This window comes from Nicotiana sylvestris, chromosome 1 (assembly GCF_000393655.2).
Source record: "Nicotiana sylvestris chromosome 1, ASM39365v2, whole genome shotgun sequence".
Taxonomy (NCBI): domain Eukaryota; kingdom Viridiplantae; phylum Streptophyta; class Magnoliopsida; order Solanales; family Solanaceae; genus Nicotiana; species Nicotiana sylvestris.
The window spans coordinates 181244149-181262852 of NC_091057.1; the positions used below are offsets into that span (position 1 = coordinate 181244149).

The 18704-nt window shown below is 36.4% G+C and overlaps 2 protein-coding genes across 2 annotated transcripts; one reads left to right on the top strand and one right to left on the bottom strand.

Annotated features, from left to right (window-relative positions):
• The first annotated feature begins 285 nt into the window (after positions 1 to 285).
• LOC104213241 (SWI/SNF complex subunit SWI3D) lies at positions 286 to 7422 on the top strand. The gene is made up of 7 exons (XM_009762694.2): positions 286 to 862; positions 1377 to 1903; positions 2138 to 2710; positions 3245 to 3408; positions 3486 to 4054; positions 5886 to 6076; positions 6725 to 7422. The coding sequence occupies exons 1-7, from the start codon at positions 364 to 366 to the stop codon at positions 7043 to 7045; spliced, it is 2844 nt and encodes a 947-aa protein (XP_009760996.1). The 5' UTR covers positions 286 to 363; the 3' UTR covers positions 7046 to 7422.
• A 2142-nt stretch (positions 7423 to 9564) lies between these two features.
• LOC104213240 (ras-related protein RABG3f) lies at positions 9565 to 15116 on the bottom strand. The gene is made up of 7 exons (XM_009762693.2): positions 14892 to 15116; positions 14500 to 14526; positions 14243 to 14342; positions 11109 to 11255; positions 10599 to 10679; positions 10280 to 10425; positions 9565 to 9923 (listed from the first exon to the last, which is right to left on the bottom strand). The coding sequence occupies exons 1-7, from the start codon at positions 14942 to 14944 to the stop codon at positions 9857 to 9859; spliced, it is 621 nt and encodes a 206-aa protein (XP_009760995.1). The 5' UTR covers positions 14945 to 15116; the 3' UTR covers positions 9565 to 9856.
• Positions 15117 to 18704: the final 3588 nt, after the last annotated feature.

The window sequence follows — 18704 nt, forward strand, 5'->3', positions numbered from 1 at the left end:
AATAAGTTTATAATTGAATATATTAACAGATGATTGAAAATTTTTATGCGGTACTCTTTCTTTTATTGTATTAGGCACACACGACCAACATTTATTATTTTTAAGAACATATACTTTTATTTTATGAATCAAATATAATATTTTTTCCATAGCCGTTCTATATACGCACTGAAGCAAAGACTTGGTAATGTCATCAACGGTTCTGGTTCAGTTGATGAATATTTTCGTTTTTTATTAGAGAGTCCACGTAAACTAGCATGTACCGACGGTGCAACGAATCAACCCTGAGGCTCAAAAAATACATATCCTCCTTTTCGAAGACGACGATCTGAGTGTAGTTGCAAGTAGTTCAACTCTCAAATAATGGAGGAGAAACGGAAGGACGCCGGAACTCCACCACCGGCGACTACCGACACGCCGACGAAAGCGGCTGATGTCCCGTCTGCCGAGGCACCTACTTCTCGTCGGAGAGGCGGCGGCCAGAAACGAAAAGCAAGCGCCATTGGAAGCGGAGGCGCCGGTTCGACTCCTCCGTCAACTTCGTCGAAGCGTCAGGCGCGTGAGAAGCAGTCATCAGTACCTTTTCCACCGATCCACAACGGTCCCCTCACGAGAGCTGCACGCCAGCAGCCAAACATCGCCCCCGCCCCCGCCGCAGCTGCTTCTCCGTCTGGTTCTGGTGTCAAGAGTGAATCGGAGGTGCTGCCAACGGCTGTGGCCGGCGGAGAAGAGGCGTTGAAGGTTGAGCGAGAGTTAAATGAAGCTAAGGAGGATTTGGAGGCATTAGAGGCTGAAATTGAAGCTGAAATTGAGGCAATTAGATCCCGAGATCCTAATGCTCACGTTGTTCCGACTCATGCCGGTGAGTTATAAGTAGCCTTTTATAAATTTGGAAGTTGAGGAATTGCATATGTTTGTTGATAGAGTAAGCTGAAGATCTGGTTGAAACTAGAAATTGAATTTATGAGGTTAAAGTTTATATCTTTGAGATAGATTTAGTGTTACTTTACAAATAAAGAGAAGTTTTTACATTTACAATTTCATAGTAAATACTCTTCCATCTTATTTTTGACTTGTACACTTTATTAGTAATAGTAGAAGAAACTATTAAAGTAATGGTTGAAAGTTAGTTTGGCATTGAAAATATCATATCATAGTTTAGAATTTGAACAACAATGAATTTTATTTCTTGACAATTGCCGGAGTTGTATAGAAATGGAATGGTGTCAACAATTTAGGCATTCCAAAAAGGAAAGAGTTTTTCAAAAGTTTAAACTGGAAATTGCTCTCTCATCTTTCTAATCTATAGTCTGTTACTAAATTTTAAAAGCATTAGGGATCTTCCGGATATTTTATGACATTTTCAAAGTTCTTAGGTTGGTTTTCTTGGACAAAGGTTCATCCTTTGGAGAAACGAACAATGCCGTCATTCTTCAGTGGGAAGTCAGAAAGTAGGAATTCAGAAATATACACGGAGATACGGAATTGGATCATGAAAAAGTATCACGCTGACCCCAACATTCAAATTGAGTTGAATGATTTGTCTGAGCTCTCATCAGGAGATTTGGATGCAAAGCAGGAAGTGATGGAGTTTTTAGATTACTGTGGTTTAATTAATTACCACCCGTTCCCACAAACTAATTCAGATATGAGAGTTGATATTGATGCAGACGAGTCAGCAAAGACAGATTCTTTGGTTGATAAGTTGTTTCGATTTGAATCAGATGAAACATGGACCCCAGTTCTTCCGAGGTCTAGTGTAGCTACTCCTCTGTCTTCTGGGTTCTTTCCAGAGTCAGCTATTGCTGAAGAACTGATGAAGTCTGAAGGGCCAGCCGTTGAGTACCATTGTAACTCTTGTTCAGCGGACTGCTCAAGAAAGCGGTATCACTGTCAAAAGCAGGTATTTGCTCAATGCTAATGTCCTTTTTCCTTTTAGGGCTAATGAGATAAGACACTGATATGAGAAATGATGCAGCTTGTCCATGTTCTAATATCCTTAGGTTGTATGGTTCATAATTTCTTGTTCAATTAGATATTAAAACGCCATCGTCGCTTCTGAAGTATATTTGTCAAAACTTGAGTACTTACTTAAATGCCTGACTGTCTTCTTGTGTTTGTTGTTTTTACTACATAGGCAGATTTTGACTTGTGTAGCGAATGCTTCAGCAACGGGAAGTTTGGATCTGGGATGTCCCCTTCAGATTTCATTCTTATGGAGCCTGCTGAGGCTGGCGGTGCAAGTGGTGGGAAGTGGACAGATCAGGAGACTCTTCTTCTCCTTGAGGCGTTAGAGCTTTATAAGGAGAACTGGAATGAGATTGCTGAGCATGTGGCTACAAAGACCAAAGCTCAGTGTATTCTGCACTTTATTGAAATGCCAATAGAGGATATATTCCTGGATACTGATGTTGAAAGTAACAAGAGTGTTAAAGAAAAAGAAGACACAGTTTTGTCTAAAGATGATACATCAGCCAGTATTGATGCCCCAGAAACAAAAGAGAGAAAGGATGATGGAAATGACAATCAGCTTTCATCCACAGTGGAAACTTCAAAGCCAGAGAATGTGAATGAGCTAATTCCTCGGGAGGAAGTTGGTGAGAACTGTGCACTCAACGCGCTGAGGGATGCATTTACAGCTGTTGGTTCTTATCCTCCACTTGGAGAACGTGTTTCATTTGCGGAAGCTGGAAATCCTGTAATGGCACTGGTATGTTGGTTTCTTTTCCTTTTGATAGGCTCAACCACAATTGTGATGCAACTGAGCGCTCAAGGCACTCCATTGAAAGCTAGAAATCTTTACATGTCTTTCCCAGAATAATGAAATCAAATTGTTTGTGTTATTTACTTGATCAAGGTCAAATCTTTCCCGCGGTGGAAGTCTTTCCTCACCATTTTTACAGTCTGAGACCTTGTTTTGAGAAGGATAGGGTTTGATTTTAGCACTGCGTGTCAATGAGATATTTTAATTCCGTTCAAAGGAGGCAGTCGTTAAAAGTATAATCCAGTTGGTTTTCTGTTCTGCTGTTAAACCTCTGATTATTATTAAAATATGGATGAACACAATGAACTTACTGATCAATCCATCTTTTCTTTGTGATATTGCTGTTTGCCCTTGAAAAGTAGAGGGGAGAGGAGGAGTTGAAACCAGGAAAACCAAAGTGATTACTGGAATAAATGTTTTCTGTATAATTCTGAAAAAAAATGTTTTGGTTGCCTTCATTATGATGCTTTCCTTCTCTAGGCAGCGTTCCTGGTGAAACTGGTAGAAGCTAACAGGGTTACTGCCTCAGTACGCAGCTCTTTGAAATCCATTTCTGGCAATCCATCTGGTGAGCAGCTAGCCTTAAGGCACTGTTTTGTTTTGGAAGATCCACCAGAGGGGAAGACATCACCTGATTCAGATAGGTTTGTGTTCCTCCCTTTAGCTTTAGTTAACAGGTATTGAATTGAGTTGTAGTCTAATTGCTAATTTAGTTATGCAGACCTGCTAATGGATCAGTTGATCCAGAAGATAAGAAAGATGAGGATGAGAATGTTGAAATGCAGAAAGAAGAAAAATTGACATCAGTTATCGATGAGAATGGTTTGTCAATTGCACCAAACAAAGAGAACAAAGTTGAAGTGAACATTGAGAAAAAGCGTGTAGAGCAGGATGGTGAAAACCATGAAGAGAAAAATGAAAAGGAACTTGGAGAAGCGACGCATTTGGTCTCTGTGCATGACGAAAATCCAGAGAAATCTGATACTTCAAAGCAATCCAGTCAAATTCCTACTGACAAAGATGGGGAACCTGCATCACCTAAAGGACCAGATGATGCAGGGTTGGCAGTGGGAAAGGCACCAAGTACCACAGCAGAATCAGATGATCTAACGTCTAAATTAGAGCTTCCACCCGGCTTTGAAAAGGAGTCAGTTGATAGAGCTTTAACAGCCGTGCCTTCTGACTCTCCAGATACTCCTAAAGACGAGGATATGATGCCTGCTGTGCAATCAAAGGAGCCTGAGCAATCTGCGAAATCGAACACTGTAGCTGAAAATGATGAAAATACAGGTCCAAGTTCTCAATTTGGTGTTATGTTTTGTGCATAGTTTAAGTTCTGCTAATTATGTTGCGCTAGGGCTTTGGTTCAATGCCAAAGGTAGTACAATGGGATGTGTTATTGGTGCATGTAACAAGTTCAAATCCTAGCTGGTGAACCAAGTTAGGTACTTAAGTGGAGAAGGATAGAGAGGCGGGCCTATCATCCACCGAGTTTCAAAGCTGGAAACAGACAGTTAATTAAAAATGAAGTGGAAAATATTCTAATCATGGAGTGCAAGCACAAGTGGATACGATTCGTCAACATAAAGCTATATGGCATCCTTTAATTATAAAAAATAAAATAAAAATACATGATGTGCATTTACGAGAAAATCAGCAAGCTATTGATTTTATAAAATAATCTTTCAACTAAGAGAATAGGAGAGGATCTTTTTGAGTCTTCGGCCATTACTCGTGTTTGCAATTGGTAACATGACAGTGCTTTAGTTCTCATCACCAAACCCAGATCTTCAAATTAAAATGACACTGAAGTTTATTCCAGCACCCTTTATCTTTCCTATTTCGCTACACAATGTATTAGTCTCCCTCTAAATTCCTCTTATCTCCCACCTCTCCGAACTCTCATATTCCCCTGTGTCATTTATTGCGCCCTGCAACTCCCTCTCCCAACAAATAACCCGCAGAAAGTTGTAAGGATGATTGCTGCCTTATTTTGGGTGCTTTAAATTGAATCCCTCTGATACTGTCTTAGTCTCATGTTAAATGTCATGCACACACACACACACTCTCTCTCTCGATTTATTTATACTCTTTCATTTAGGGTTGTTAAAAAGTGTTCGACACCATGCCATTGATATCATGGTTTAATAATAACTTTAAGAATTCGTAGTCATTTACTTTGATATAGTGCGTTTTTTAATCCAACTAGCTTTACCTTTAATATTTACTACCATTACAATTGCTATATACTCGATTTTAATTATCATCTTCAGCTTCTTACTCAAGCAAAAAGTGACATATACAATGATACATTTCTTGGGCTACCATCATATAATATGAAATGGAGAGTTTACACATGCATAGTCCCCTCTTGTAAGGTGGGATTCATTGATGAGAATCCACAGGTAAAGGTAGATAGAGAGAAAAGAGATGAGTTGACCTTGAAATGAAAACAGCTTGAACTAACACGGGAGAGGTGTGGAATTGGGAGGACGAGCCGGTCCTGTGTGGAATTGGGACAGGAATTTCAGGAGTTTTTAGAAAGGAGATGCAATGCTGGGAGGGGGAGGAGGGGCTAGGGGGGCTGCAGTGAGTTGATGGATTGTTGGAGCTGGGGAACCCAAATGATGGGCAAAGTGGGACAAGTAAGGTGGCCAGTTTAGGATTTTTGTGTGGAAGCTCTTATATGACTTTGTATGCGGGAATTTCAGAATCAATTAAGGTAACAAATTTAGATGAAAGGTAAAAGAATAGCAAGCAAATGCTTGTGCTGTTCGGAACATGATAATTACAGTATTGATCTCCTCTTCATCAAGAGTGATCTTCCTCGGGGTTTCAAACCATCTAGAAAAACAGTTTTACCCTTAAGGGTTAAATGTTACAAGGACCAATTATTTTAAATAGTCGTTTAGATAATTAGGAATTACTACAATAAAATCTAAAGTTGGAGTAGGAAAGTGCGATTGCCATAGCCTCGGGGCTTATGCTGTGTTTTTCTCTTTTTTGTTGCTTCCAAGAGTGGAAAACTCATTCATATCCTTCTCTCTGCACTATAGCAAGGCTTTTAAGAATTTGTAACTCCTATTATTCTGAATTTTTCCCTTGGTGCTCTGTTGCTCAGGGGCTGGAGAAGCGAAAGACTCTGTCGATGGGAGAAAAAATCCTTTGAAGACCAAAAATGATAAGGATATCGATAAGGTCAAACGTGCAGCAGTCACGGCTCTGTCGGCTGCAGCAGTCAAGGCAAAATGTCTTGCAGATCAAGAAGAGGACCAAATTCGGCAGCTTACTACGTCATTAATAGAGAAGCAGGTAATTTTGGCCAGCCAGCTCTTTGACAATTGTATCTTTCTAATAACTGTGGTGTCCGGGCTAGCTTGCGTGCACCTCGACTAATTCCATGAGATACCTGCCACCTCCCACCCTGCAATAGGTACCTGTATCTATTGGGCTCCTAACGTTCTATGGGAATCATCCAACAGCTGCAAGCTCTTCACCCATTTCTGCTAGGTTAGGCTTCCAGTCAAACTTGAGACTGATCGGCTAATGTGGTTTAATGCAAGATGTAGGCTGAAATAGATCTTGAGCATTCAAAGCAGCTCTGGATGATTTGTTCGTAATTAAGGAATGGATAATAAGCTGTTTTCCACTTGGAGTATAAAATGTATTTGTCTTCCTTTAAGAAGAGAAAAAATTACAATGTTGTATAGATGAATGGTAGACTGTCTCTATCTCTTGGGAAATACATCCTCTATTCTCCCTTCTTTGGTTGAATGTTTATGTTGCTTTACATTGGAGGAATCCTAACCGAGTTTGATCATTGAGTTAGGACTTGTCTGGTCAAGTTTTGATCATATTCTCGCAGGTTCTGCCGACTTGATTTTGAGCTGATTTAAGTTTGACTCTCTTAGCTTTGCTTTTCTCAAAGAGCACTCAACCCTTCAAGTTGCTTCTTTGCAGTTACACAAGCTGGAGAGCAAGTTAACCTTCTTTAGTGACATGGATAATGTGGTTATGAGGGTCAGAGAACTGCTGGAGAGGTCAAAACAGAGGCTTATCCATGAGCGTAATCAAATAATTCAATCAAGATATGCTTCTTCATCTCGTCCTGTGCCACAATCACTACTTGCTAACAGGCCTGGAATGACTGCACCTAGGCCTCTAAATGCAATGAGCTCCCAAAGGCTACCGAATTCAAGACCCATAATGGCAGGAATTCCTACACCAAGCTCTTTTATGCCTACAACAGTTTCAGGAAATTCAATGCAGCCCTCAAAGTAGGTTAAGCTTATTCAGTTAGAACCAAGTAATATTTTCTCAAGTGCATGTGGATGAACTCATCTAGAAAACAAAAGAGCAAAGAATCGGTCTTCGAGTACCTTTCGTCATGATGAGTATGTGTCTACCCTTTCATCATTGTTGTCCTCATTAACTTAAACTTGCTAATCTGCAGAAGTTAAAAGCTCTCTTTGTGTATCCAAATTCCAGCTGAAAGGATTGGTTTAGATAATAGATATTTTTCTATATGAGAAGGAATCTGAGGACTGATAGAATTCTGAGAACATGTAAGTTAAATATTCAAGATGTGGGACCTTGGAAAGAGTGGGGCAATAGGTTGGTAATGGTTCTCAGTTATGAAAGAAAAACTTGTTTTTGCATCCTCTAAAGCTTAAAGTTCTTCTTTGTTTCTCCCCCACTTCCCTACTCCCCCTCTTCCATTTGCCTTGTCTAATTCCTTCACATTATTTTACTTACAGTTTTCCTTTAATTTTTTTCCATGGCTGGTTAAGAAGACTGATTATTCAGACTTCTTGCAGTAACTAAAATTTTGATAAGCTATTGTTCTTTCTGTTATGTGTTCTAGTTTTTCTTTATGTGGTCTCTATTAAGTTTGATTGGCTATCTGTCTATGGACTCATTTTTATCTCTGTCTTCTAACAATGTAAACTGGCCTGTGTTTGCTGCAGCAGACACAAATTGTGACCACGAAACATCATACTTTTTCTTCCTTTTTATGGCGGTGCTCCGGGGCAACTTGGGCACCTCGAGTAATTTACTGGGTACTGGTCACCTCCCACCAGCATAGATACCTGACAACTTTGCTTGCCAAGACTTAGACATATAAGAATAATTCATATAGAGTCACTGGCAGTCCAGCTTTTCACCCGTCAGGCTACCCCATGGAGTGTGCTTTATTTCCTTCTTATTGATAAACAACTATCTTCCACGAAAATAGACCATCATGTCAACATTTTGTTCAGATCTTGCTGGATTCCAGGTTTAAATTCACCAAAGCTACAGACATTTCTGGGCAATCTGTCTCCTTTTTTGTCAATTTGTCAACTGATAGTGGACAGGTTTCCTCAAATTTTCCACAATTAATTATTTTGTTAAATTCATTTCCAACCTTTCAGTGGGGGCATATTTATTCAATATTTAGCTTGATTGAATATGAAGGATGGGGGGATTTGGTGGATCTAAAAGTAGGGTAAGTAATTTGTCGGCCTTCTTATAAATGCTTAATACTCACTTCACTTTTTATGTTATTAAAAGGATTTTTCTGTTCACAGATTTGTTTTGCAAGTACTGCTAACTTTTCGGACTGTGAATGCACCCAGTATAATTGTAAATTGTGATCCATCCAGACAGCGGTTAGAGTAGTTTTCTGGCCATAATTACATTTCAGAATTCTCAAGTTATTATTATAGTGAAATTTTTAGAGATAATTGGCTCCTTTTCCTCCTATTCGCATTCAAACTTGCTACTGCAGCTGCCAAGCGCTGATTCTCTATTTATTTACTTCATTTGGTTGTGAAAAACGCTCTGGTTCTCTATTTTATAACCGAGCATTTGCCAAGTTTTATTTGGAAGAGGTAGTTGCTCCATAAATTTTAGCACTTGTTGTCATGTGTTAATCACATTCCGGTGACTGAAATTTGGGATTGATGTCTGCTAGTTGTTTCATTGCTGGAAAACAAAGTTTATAGACTAGACTGGACCGTGAAATATAAGTGGTTTCTAGTACATTATATTCTGTTAATGTATTGTAAATGTGAGATCTTTTATGCTTCTATGTATGATAGTAAAGTGCTCGTTTTGGTTTTATCTTTCACCTGCGGCGTTCTTTGTGCACCTCCCGACAACTTCCTGATTTGGCTTCTAACCGACAATATGATGTTGCTTCAATTAATCAGGTGTTCTATTTTAAAGACGAATGTGGTTGCTGTGCATCCTTTCCTTTCTCCTATTCTAGTGCATGATTTTCTTGCTTATTAAAACTGCTTCTAAATGTAACTTGGAGTCTTGGTGGCTGCATGTAATGTCTCTTTGGTGTCTATTGTTTTACACAAAACCAGTGTACTAATCGTATGGTTAGCGTTTGTGCCCCGTCATCCAACACTGTTGGGTTCTCTTTAGACCGCTGTCCTTTGCAGCCTGCAGGTTTCTTTTTTTGCTTTTGCAGACTAGTTTTATATCTATGTTATCTTGGCCTTTCGACTGATACGCAAGATCATAATGAAATGCAATTTTGATTTTTCTTCTAGGCGAGTGGTATTGAGAATTTTTATTCAAAATGCGATAACTTTTTGGGACTTCTCACCTATGCTCTTATTAGTAGTACTGAGTTACCACGCGGCGATGGGCCTTGATTTAGTTAATGTGCACAATTTTTGGCGTGGTCGCACAGTAATCTCAAGTCCCTAATACTGTGCGACTGCCAATTATTTCATCATTTGTAAGACATCATATATGTGAAGCACATGCTTAGTAAACTATACAAATGCAAGGTAAAGCAAAAAGAACTGAATATGGCTTCTACAATTATTAGCAAGCAAAAGTTTTCATCAGAGATGCGTACATCCATCCATCAAATCTTGAAGGTTCACCAAAGTAATAACATAAATAGCACCAACAGAGTTCGAGCACCAAGGAACCAACCAGCTGCCCTTGCAAAAGCTAATATACAGGTACAACTTGATAATCTACCGGAAAAACACACCACAAGAGATGCAAACAATAAACCGAGGGCTAAAGGAATCCAAATTTTCGCAGGTGCAAGATCTATAATCAGCTCAAAAATGATGAACTGGTTTAACACTCGCATCCACCTGTCCTTGGCTGACTGCTAGTGCCAACATCAAGGGTGTCGGGCAAGTATCTTTACCGTACAAAAGTTGTGGCAGAAAAAAAGAGTAAAAAGCAAATTAGTATCACGATTACAGTGAAGGTAATAAATATCTTATTACTGAAACTAATTTTCATCTAGTATAAATCTAGCCTAGAAGAGTTGTGCTCGGTCCTACAAATCACATGCCCCGCATTTACCTCCCTAGTTTCCAAAGTAATGTGCCGCATTCTTTTCAGGTTGTCTCAAACTGATTTGACCCTTTATTGGGAAGATAGAAACTTTTTCCTTTATCTTGAGCGTATAATGTACTACTATTAGAATCTTATGGTCAATTACTATAGATACCGGTGAAAAAGAAAATCAGTATAGATAATGTTCCAACTTACATTTCTTCTTCCTCCCCACTCTTCAGGGCATTTTTAGCAATGCATTGGAAAGCCTCTTCTACATTTGTGCCTTCCTTGGCTGAAGTCTCAAAGTAGGGAATGTTACCCTTTGAAGCGCACCAGGCTCGAGCTTTTTTCTCCGACACCTAAAACAGAGCAGATGAGCATCTTTCATGAAAGAGAAGAATATAACACCTCCATGCAACTAGTCCTCCCTATGGAACTATAGTAGCCACGAAAAAGTGGGTGAGAGCAACAGACAAGGAACTAAAAAGAGGGGGTTTGGCACAATATACAATTAGTTGGATCAGGAACTTACCACTCTACTGTTTCCACCATCAATATCAACTTTGTTCCCCAGCACAACAAATGGAAAATTTTCTGGATCCGACGGGCTTGCCTGCAGCAAAATTCCTACCCATCAGAATATTCATCCCATATTTTTTGAGTAGTTGTCTAAAGAGGAAAAAGTAGCTCATAAATGGTTAAGATACCAAACAGCTAATATCATCATTTTTAACATCAATCTTCCCGTAATTTCTAGGCGAAAAGATTAAAAAAACAGGAAACTGATGGGCTATAACAAATACAAGCGGCTGATTCATAAGAATCAGCAAGATAACAAAAGAAGGGAGAAGCACTAAATCAGCAACTCATGAAAGATGAAGCATAACAAGATCCATGAGGATTGAGGGAAAAACTCATAATTTCGTCATCTCAGCCAGAGGCAAATAGGGCTAAAAACAGTTAAACGTAAGGAGGTAAAAATAGAATCAAATAGAGAAAAAACCTGGTGAACAATCGGCAGAAGCAAACAAAGAAGTAATACCTGAATTAGAAACTCTTCTCTCCAATTGTTTAAGTTTTCAAATGACTTCATTGAATTTACATCATACACAAGGACGCAGCAATCAGCACCGCGGTAGAATGCAACACCAAGACTTTGAAATCTCTCTTGGCCAGCTGTGTCCCAAATCTGGACCCAGCAGAAAATCGAAGTTAGAGCAGGAAGCAGACCAGGTTGACCTGTCCGTAAGTAAAATATAAAATTGGTAATACATGCACCCATTGCCTCTCCCCAGTACCGAACCTAATACTTGCTGATGTTTGAAATTAAGGCATCATTTTCTAGGTAAAAGCTCATTGAGCAATTTTTCCAGGCATCAAAATTTATATCAATCAAAGAGTAGATCTAAGGAGGAAAACGAGGAGGAGAGAGAGAGAGATGAACTGTTGACAAAGCAAGAACTGGATTAGATACACAGAATATTCAGGTTGGATATTTAAAAAGAAACCTGCAAGGCATACACCATCCTTTTCACTGCAGTGGATCCTCAGACAGAATTGAACCAAACTTAAGTACAATGACAGGAACTACTTGGATAAATGACAGAAACACCATATATCAAATTTAGGTCCTTTTTTTAAAATGAATTGGGGGGGGGGGGGTTCAGGTAAGCTATTGTGATATTTGATGCAGGGTTGAATGAGGAAAACATACTGGGAGTGAAGACATAGTATGACCTCTGTTACTGTTAAGTCCTCCATTTTTCCTGTTTATACATCAAAGATTGAGATCTAACTTTTTTGGTCAAACTAATGGTCTCCGATATTTTTCTTTTTTCCCCTTGAAACCAGTTCTTTCCATTGCCATCTCAGACTATTACCTTGTCCAGTGTTATATGGTATCATTTGGGAAGGGCAGCTTAACTTAACTTGCAAATGGGCACTAAAATTGCCATGAGAATGCCAGTCAATGCTTAGTTAAGGACTGCCATCTCAGAAAAATGCTTAGTTATGGACTTGCATTAGTTGCAATATCTTTTTGGAGAACTTTTAAACGGAGTCCTAAAACAAATTTTCCGTGAAAATGCCAGTCAGTGCTCACTCAGGTACTTGCATTCAAAATCCGCAAAACTGGCTTTAATACCCACTTACTTCTTTTTGACAGGAGCACAAGCATGTGTACCAAAATCCATTTGATTTAAAACACCCATCCCCAGTTTAAGCAGCATTGCAAGTGTATAATTCTAGTTAAATGAGGTGAAGAAAGTAATACTCCAGTCTCCATCGCAAGGAAGCCAGAGCAACACCGAGACCATTAACCACCTATGCCAGTAGGTTCCCGTTCCACAATCCCCAAAAAGAGCTCACTATTAGGTTAGGTTACTTCCTATACACTCTTAAAAAACAGTCCAAACTGAGGAAAACTACTAGTGATAATGAGCAAGAAACAAATGTCTGTAAACCAACGAAACCTATTTCTCACCCTACATAGAATATTTTCTATATGAAAGGAACAAAAAAGAATTGTTTATTTCTTCTTTTTCTCACAAGTACAACAAAGAAATACTGATAAAAGCATACTACTCCCTCTGTCCTAATTTATGTGGCATCATTTGACTAGGCACGGAGTTTAAAAAGAAAGGAAGACTTCCGAAACTTGTGGTCTAAAACAAGCTTAGAAAAGAAGCCTAGAAAGGTGACATTATTTTTGGACAGATTACAAAGGAAAAAGTGCCACATAAATTGGGACAGAGTAAGAAACCATGCTCTTGTGAAACACTTAAACCGAAATCCATCAACGATACATGCTTAATAACCAAAAAAGTCTGTCACTGACACAGTATCATCTGAGAAGATCAGTGCATACAAATACTATCTTCTTATATCCAAAAGAAATGCCCTAACTGAGGAAAAAGCTTAGTACATGATGTAAACCATCCACTTAACTAACCTCTACTGCATTGCGTTATAACTCAGTCACTCATCCAGAGTAAGATAAAGTCCTATATGGGAACTTTTTGCCACAGGAATGGAGTCATTGCTATACCTAGACATATATTAATAGAGATAAATGGGTCCCAGATCATACTTAAGAGACCAGCAATTTTTTAATAACTGAGAAATCCCCGAGATGCAGTGGCGCATCATTCGAATTCGATGAGTAATGAGGCCACCCCTTTACCCTTCTCTATTTAAGAAACCAAAATTTGACTCACAAATTTTCTTTTCCAGTGATTGGCTGAGAGAATTTATACAATCACCCTAGCATGCCATTTTTCAAGTCACCTATTAACCTCCCTTTCTCTATCCCCCCCCCCCCACACACACACACCCCTTTTTGTATCTTTCTAGTGAAGATGTTAAAACATGACTTCTGTTTTCTTGAAATCAAAGAGACATGTAACAATTCAGAAAACACAATGTTGCAACCCATCAAATAAATAATAAAAGTGAAAACAGCTCAAGCAGAGGAATCCAAAGATAATGCTGAAAATGTGGATGCATATACTTGTATCCTTATTTCAAGATATTTAAAAAGGATAAATCCTATTGATCAACTCGGAAAGCAATTCCATTCCATTTCCTGTGTTCTATATTCCTACATAGCTAACAGCAGAAATCATCACCATCCTCTATTAATAGTAGCAGCAAACAAGCCATCCCAGGAGGCCAAAGACTATCTTCTCAATCTCTAGTTCTGTGGCAGGAGAATCTACAGTATCCATATGGGAAGTATAGGGAGAGGCATACAGTAGCAAAAAGAATGCACCATTAACGAATTTGGTCACCACATCTTCAATGCCACATCTTCAACTCATTGAAGATGCCACATCTCAAGAAACTGCTGGTAATCAAGCAATACCAAGCCTACATCTTTACTAACAACTAATAACTTCAACAGCATGATATTTACTTTATTTCAAAATTTCATTATTCCTAGACTGGAACATCACAAGATTTTTTTTATGGGTCTGGAATGTCACAAGATTAGCATTATTGATCATGACCTTTTTGATATTTACTGTCTCTATTCCTCCCTCCTTCTGGAGTTGTTAGAAGGAATCACTGATGAGTAAAGGAATATAGAAGACCTAGGCATTGAAAATTTGATATGGAAAATCATGACTTGGTGGATTTATATGTCAATAGACAGCAATCAGACACCATATGACAAACCTGTAATGTAAAGAGCCGATCTTCAAACTGCACTTCCTTTGTCAAGAAATCAGCTCCAATAGTTGCTTTGTACTGATTGCTGAACTTCTTATTTACATATCTATAAAGAATCAGTTAAGGCAGACAATTCAGCAATTCAATTATACGGTACAATCACATCTGAAAAGTGAATCGAACTGTTTCTTAATAATCTTGAACTTGTTACTAATTGAACAAACACTAAGAAAAAAATTAGGTAACAGAGCTTTCGAGGATACTGATTCATCAACGAGGTCTTCCCAACCCTGCAAAACACAAAGAGAAGTGGTTCATGGACATATAATGAAAATTCAGTAACTTGCGGAACTTAGATCACGATAAATCAAATAATAAATCAACACAGCCTCAATTGTCAACTAGTTAGACACTAATGCATGAATGAATTTATGAATCCGACGTTACTATTCCGCTCTATCCCAAACTTAGATCACGATAATTGAAAAATCAATCTATTAACAGAACAAGGAAAACTTAATAATTAGCAAAATAAACATGAAGAGCAATGACTCATGCGATACTGAACCCTAGAATACAATGAAAAGGAGAAAGTTGAAATATTAAGAATCTGAATTTACAGAAAAAAAACCGTGTGACGTAGGAGAGAACTTACCCGCTATCACCGAGGATGATGACTTTCAAAAGCGTTCGCCGGCGTGAAGGCATCTTCGGCGGACTTCGATCTGACTAAATTCAGAAAACTCCGCGCCTGTGTGTGTGGCGTGAGGAACACAGACAGTTGGCAATTTCAGACGTTTCTAGTCTAGTAGAATTGATGATTGATGCCCAGTAGTTGTTATTGAGCATAATAAGTAGTACGAACTTAGCTGGACTCGACAGTCAACCGACCTTTCCTACGCCTGCTTTTTGGGGCTTCGATTGGGCTGGGCCGGGTCGGGCTGAATTTGTGCACACTATTCTTTGAAGGACGATTTTAATGCTTTCGGCATGGTATAACAACGTACCAATATAATTGCCAGAAAATATAATAGATACTGGCATCAAATTGGCAATAAATATATATCACAATAATAATATGTATATTACAATTTTTTTCTTTTTTTTATCTATATCAACATATATATTAAAATTTTATTTTCATTATTTGTATATAAATAATATTATTTTTTGTATATCAATAATATAAAATTATATATATATATATATATATATATATATATATATATATATATATATTATTACTGCCTTTATATCAATGTATATCACAATAAAAATATTGTATTATTTGTATATCACAGCGTATAGCACATCGGACATGTGTATACCGAAATAGATATCATAAGTTTATTTTTCTTCTTTGTGTATATCAAAAATTAATTTTCTTTGTATACCAAAATATTATTTACTCCCATAATTATATTTATTATTTTTATATTTTAGAACTTGCTTAAACATGCTATATCAAAAATTTATTTTCTTTTTTTTATCAATAATTAATAATTATATTATTTGTATATCATAGTGTATAACATAATAATAATGTGTATATCAAAATATATTATTAATATTTTATTTTCTTTCTTTGTATAACACATTTCAGATTGAAAACTCAAGTTCAAGAAGACTCCATATGTGTATCCCCTATTGTAACCCGTGTATCTCTCTATATATATCAGTGATATCTCATATATATTATGTGTATTTGTGTATATCCATAAAAATATGTGTTATATATACGATATACAATCTGATATACACGGGCGTGCATAAAACAATTGTGTTGTATATGCGATATATAAAGTGATATACACAGATGTCCTAAAAAACTTGTGTGTGATATATACAATATATAACGTGATATACACATATCATAGTTGGATTTTTAGGTCTAATTTTTTACCTGAAACCAGTCTAAATCACTTATAATCTTGCTCAAATTTTATATAGCCTCGTTTATGTATTTTCAACCAATTTCAATTACACACACTCATTCAATCCAACCAAAAAAAGGAAGAGAGAAGAAAAATAAAGTTGAAATATACTTTTGCTCTCTTAGTTTTTACTAATCTTGCTCAAATTTTGTATATAGCCTCGTTTATGTATTTTCAACTAATTTAAATCACACTCACTCATTCAAAAAAAAAAAAAAGAAAAAAAAAGTTAAAATATATTTTCTCTCTCTTAGTTTTTGCTTCTGATTTTCTCTGATGTGAGATCAACCTTACTTTTTCATCCTACTGATTTTTGTTGCATAATTTGCAAGAATTTTTACTAAACTATGAGAGCAAAAGAGAAGAGATAGAAGAAGAAATACAAGGAGAGAAGGGGGGGGGGAGCCAAAATAAGCCTGTAGTTTTTTTTTTTTTTTGAGAGAGAATATAAAAGATAGTTTAAGATTTGGCTATATAATGCCAATTGTTTGGGGCTATCTTTGCCAAACCTAATATAAGGCTAAAAAAATGCCAAATTCTGCTATGTGTTGTTATAGGATGCCAATTTATTTTGGATAAAGGTAATACTTACGAATGTCTTGAAATCATTATAATTCTTAACTTATGTTTCAAAAGATTTAATTTAATATTCGTTTCGAAAAATATAAAATAAAAATTAAGAAATTATTACAGTTGATTTTTGTAAGGACAAGTTCTACTCTAATACGGGATGATAAGCCATCCGAGAAGTGGCGGACAGGTATTGAGTTTTGGGTGCTTAAGCACCCATTACTTTTGGAGCCACACGCTAATATTTCTTTAGAAAATTAGAATTCATACAAATATACTAACGTAGTACCTAGTCTACGTATTAATTTTAAGATTAAAAATAGTTAAACACACATGATTTAAAAATTCTCAATAATATTTTGGGATTTTTATATACCCATACACTATTGGAAACTTTATTATTCTCCCTACTCAAGTTTCACTTTAATTACCTCCTATATACAAAATTACCAATTATGTACATTTTTAGGATTTATGGATAATTAATCAATTCCTACAATCACTATAACGTACAAATCCACTCCCCTCATGTTTCTCTTCCCCATATCCCACTCCCCCCACGTTTCTCTGTCCACATCCCACCCCCTCCCCCACGTATCTTGCACAAGAGAGCAACAATTCTACCATTGATAACCATTAAAAAGTTTTGAAGCTTTGAATTCGAATTTGGATTTTCAAAAAATATTATTTGTTTGAATTGAGTGTTGTTGCAAAGAATTGGGATTCTCTCTACGTCTCTCTCTATCTTTCAATTTCTAATTTCAGTAATGTAAACGAAAGGAAAAGAGAACAGCAATTCCACCATTGACACCATTAAAAAGCTTTGAAGCTTTGAATTCGAATTAGGGTTTTTAAAAAACTATTATTTGTTTGGACTGGGTGTTGTTGCAAACAATTGAGAATATGGTTTGAAGTTTATATCTCAATTTTGAGAGTATTTTGGTAAAGATTAGACTTGATTTTGGTTGAATTTCATATTGAAACTCGAAGAAGAAGACATGACATACATTATATTACAAAAATTATAGTAAAGTTGTAGTAAAATTGTATTCTGTTGTTTATATATATATTTTTTATTTAAATATTGTATGAAAGTTGAACAATATTGTATAAAAATTGTATTTAAGTTGTATGATATTGTAGTTGTATATAACTGGATAGAAATAATGTATGAAAGTTGTAGATAAATTGTAGATAAGTTGTATTATATATAACTAGTCTTAGGGTACGCGCTTTTCGCGTGTAACCATGCCAATGAATATATAATTTTTAAAAAATTCAAGTGAATATTATTAGATAATATGTGCGAGTTATACATAATTATAAAATTAAAGAAAAATTCCTCAAATGATGAAATTTAGCTAGCTCAATAAATGAAGAAATCACATTCAATAAGCTAAAATCAAAACATTAGTACAACTAATATAAGCTAATGTAATACTAACAAACAAAAGACTCCTAAACCTAAAAGGGGCTAAAAGCACCTAAAGTTGTCTAACGCGATTTTCCTATTTTATATGTTACTATTATATTTCTTATTATAATTATGGTATAATGCATAGTTCAAATAAGTTCTACATATTGGATCCAAACATTATGTATTTAGTATTGGGGTTTAATAAATATTGGAAGCAACTTTGAAATCCTACATATAATGTATAGTTTTAAATACTGGGGTTGACTTTGAATTTAGAACTTCCTATCAAATTCAAAAGACAAAAAAAATATTAGGGCTTAATGACTTACATTCGTGATACGTTTTTTCTTCACAATGTAGAATCATACGTAGGTTTGAAATGAATATTGATAGTAAAAAGTATCACCATAAGGAAAGTTTTAATAATAAAAATTTAGACTGATTTCAAAATTTTAAATATTAAAAAATAATTAAATAAATATTCCTAAATATAAAAAAATAACTAAATAATTATTCCTAAATTAGAAAAATAATTAAATGACTAATT

What these genes read in the sequence shown, in the direction of transcription:
- LOC104213241 (XM_009762694.2), top strand. Translation starts at nt 364, where the DNA reads ATGGAGGAGAAACGGAAGGACGCCGGAACTCCACCACCGGCGACTACC. An exon ending in GGTATCACTGTCAAAAGCAG is followed by an intron (nt 1,904 to 2,137) that starts GTATTTGCTCAA and finishes TTTACTACATAG; the next exon opens with GCAGATTTTGACTTGTGTAG. An exon ending in GAAATCCTGTAATGGCACTG is followed by an intron (nt 2,711 to 3,244) that starts GTATGTTGGTTT and finishes TTCCTTCTCTAG; the next exon opens with GCAGCGTTCCTGGTGAAACT.
- LOC104213240 (XM_009762693.2), bottom strand. Translation starts at nt 14,944, where the DNA reads ATGCCTTCACGCCGGCGAACGCTTTTGAAAGTCATCATCCTCGGTGAT. An exon ending in GAGAAGAGTTTCTAATTCAG is followed by an intron (nt 10,680 to 11,108) that starts GTATTACTTCTT and finishes ATTTTGCTGCAG; the next exon opens with GCAAGCCCGTCGGATCCAGA. An exon ending in ATGGTGGAAACAGTAGAGTG is followed by an intron (nt 10,426 to 10,598) that starts GTAAGTTCCTGA and finishes GCTCTGTTTTAG; the next exon opens with GTGTCGGAGAAAAAAGCTCG.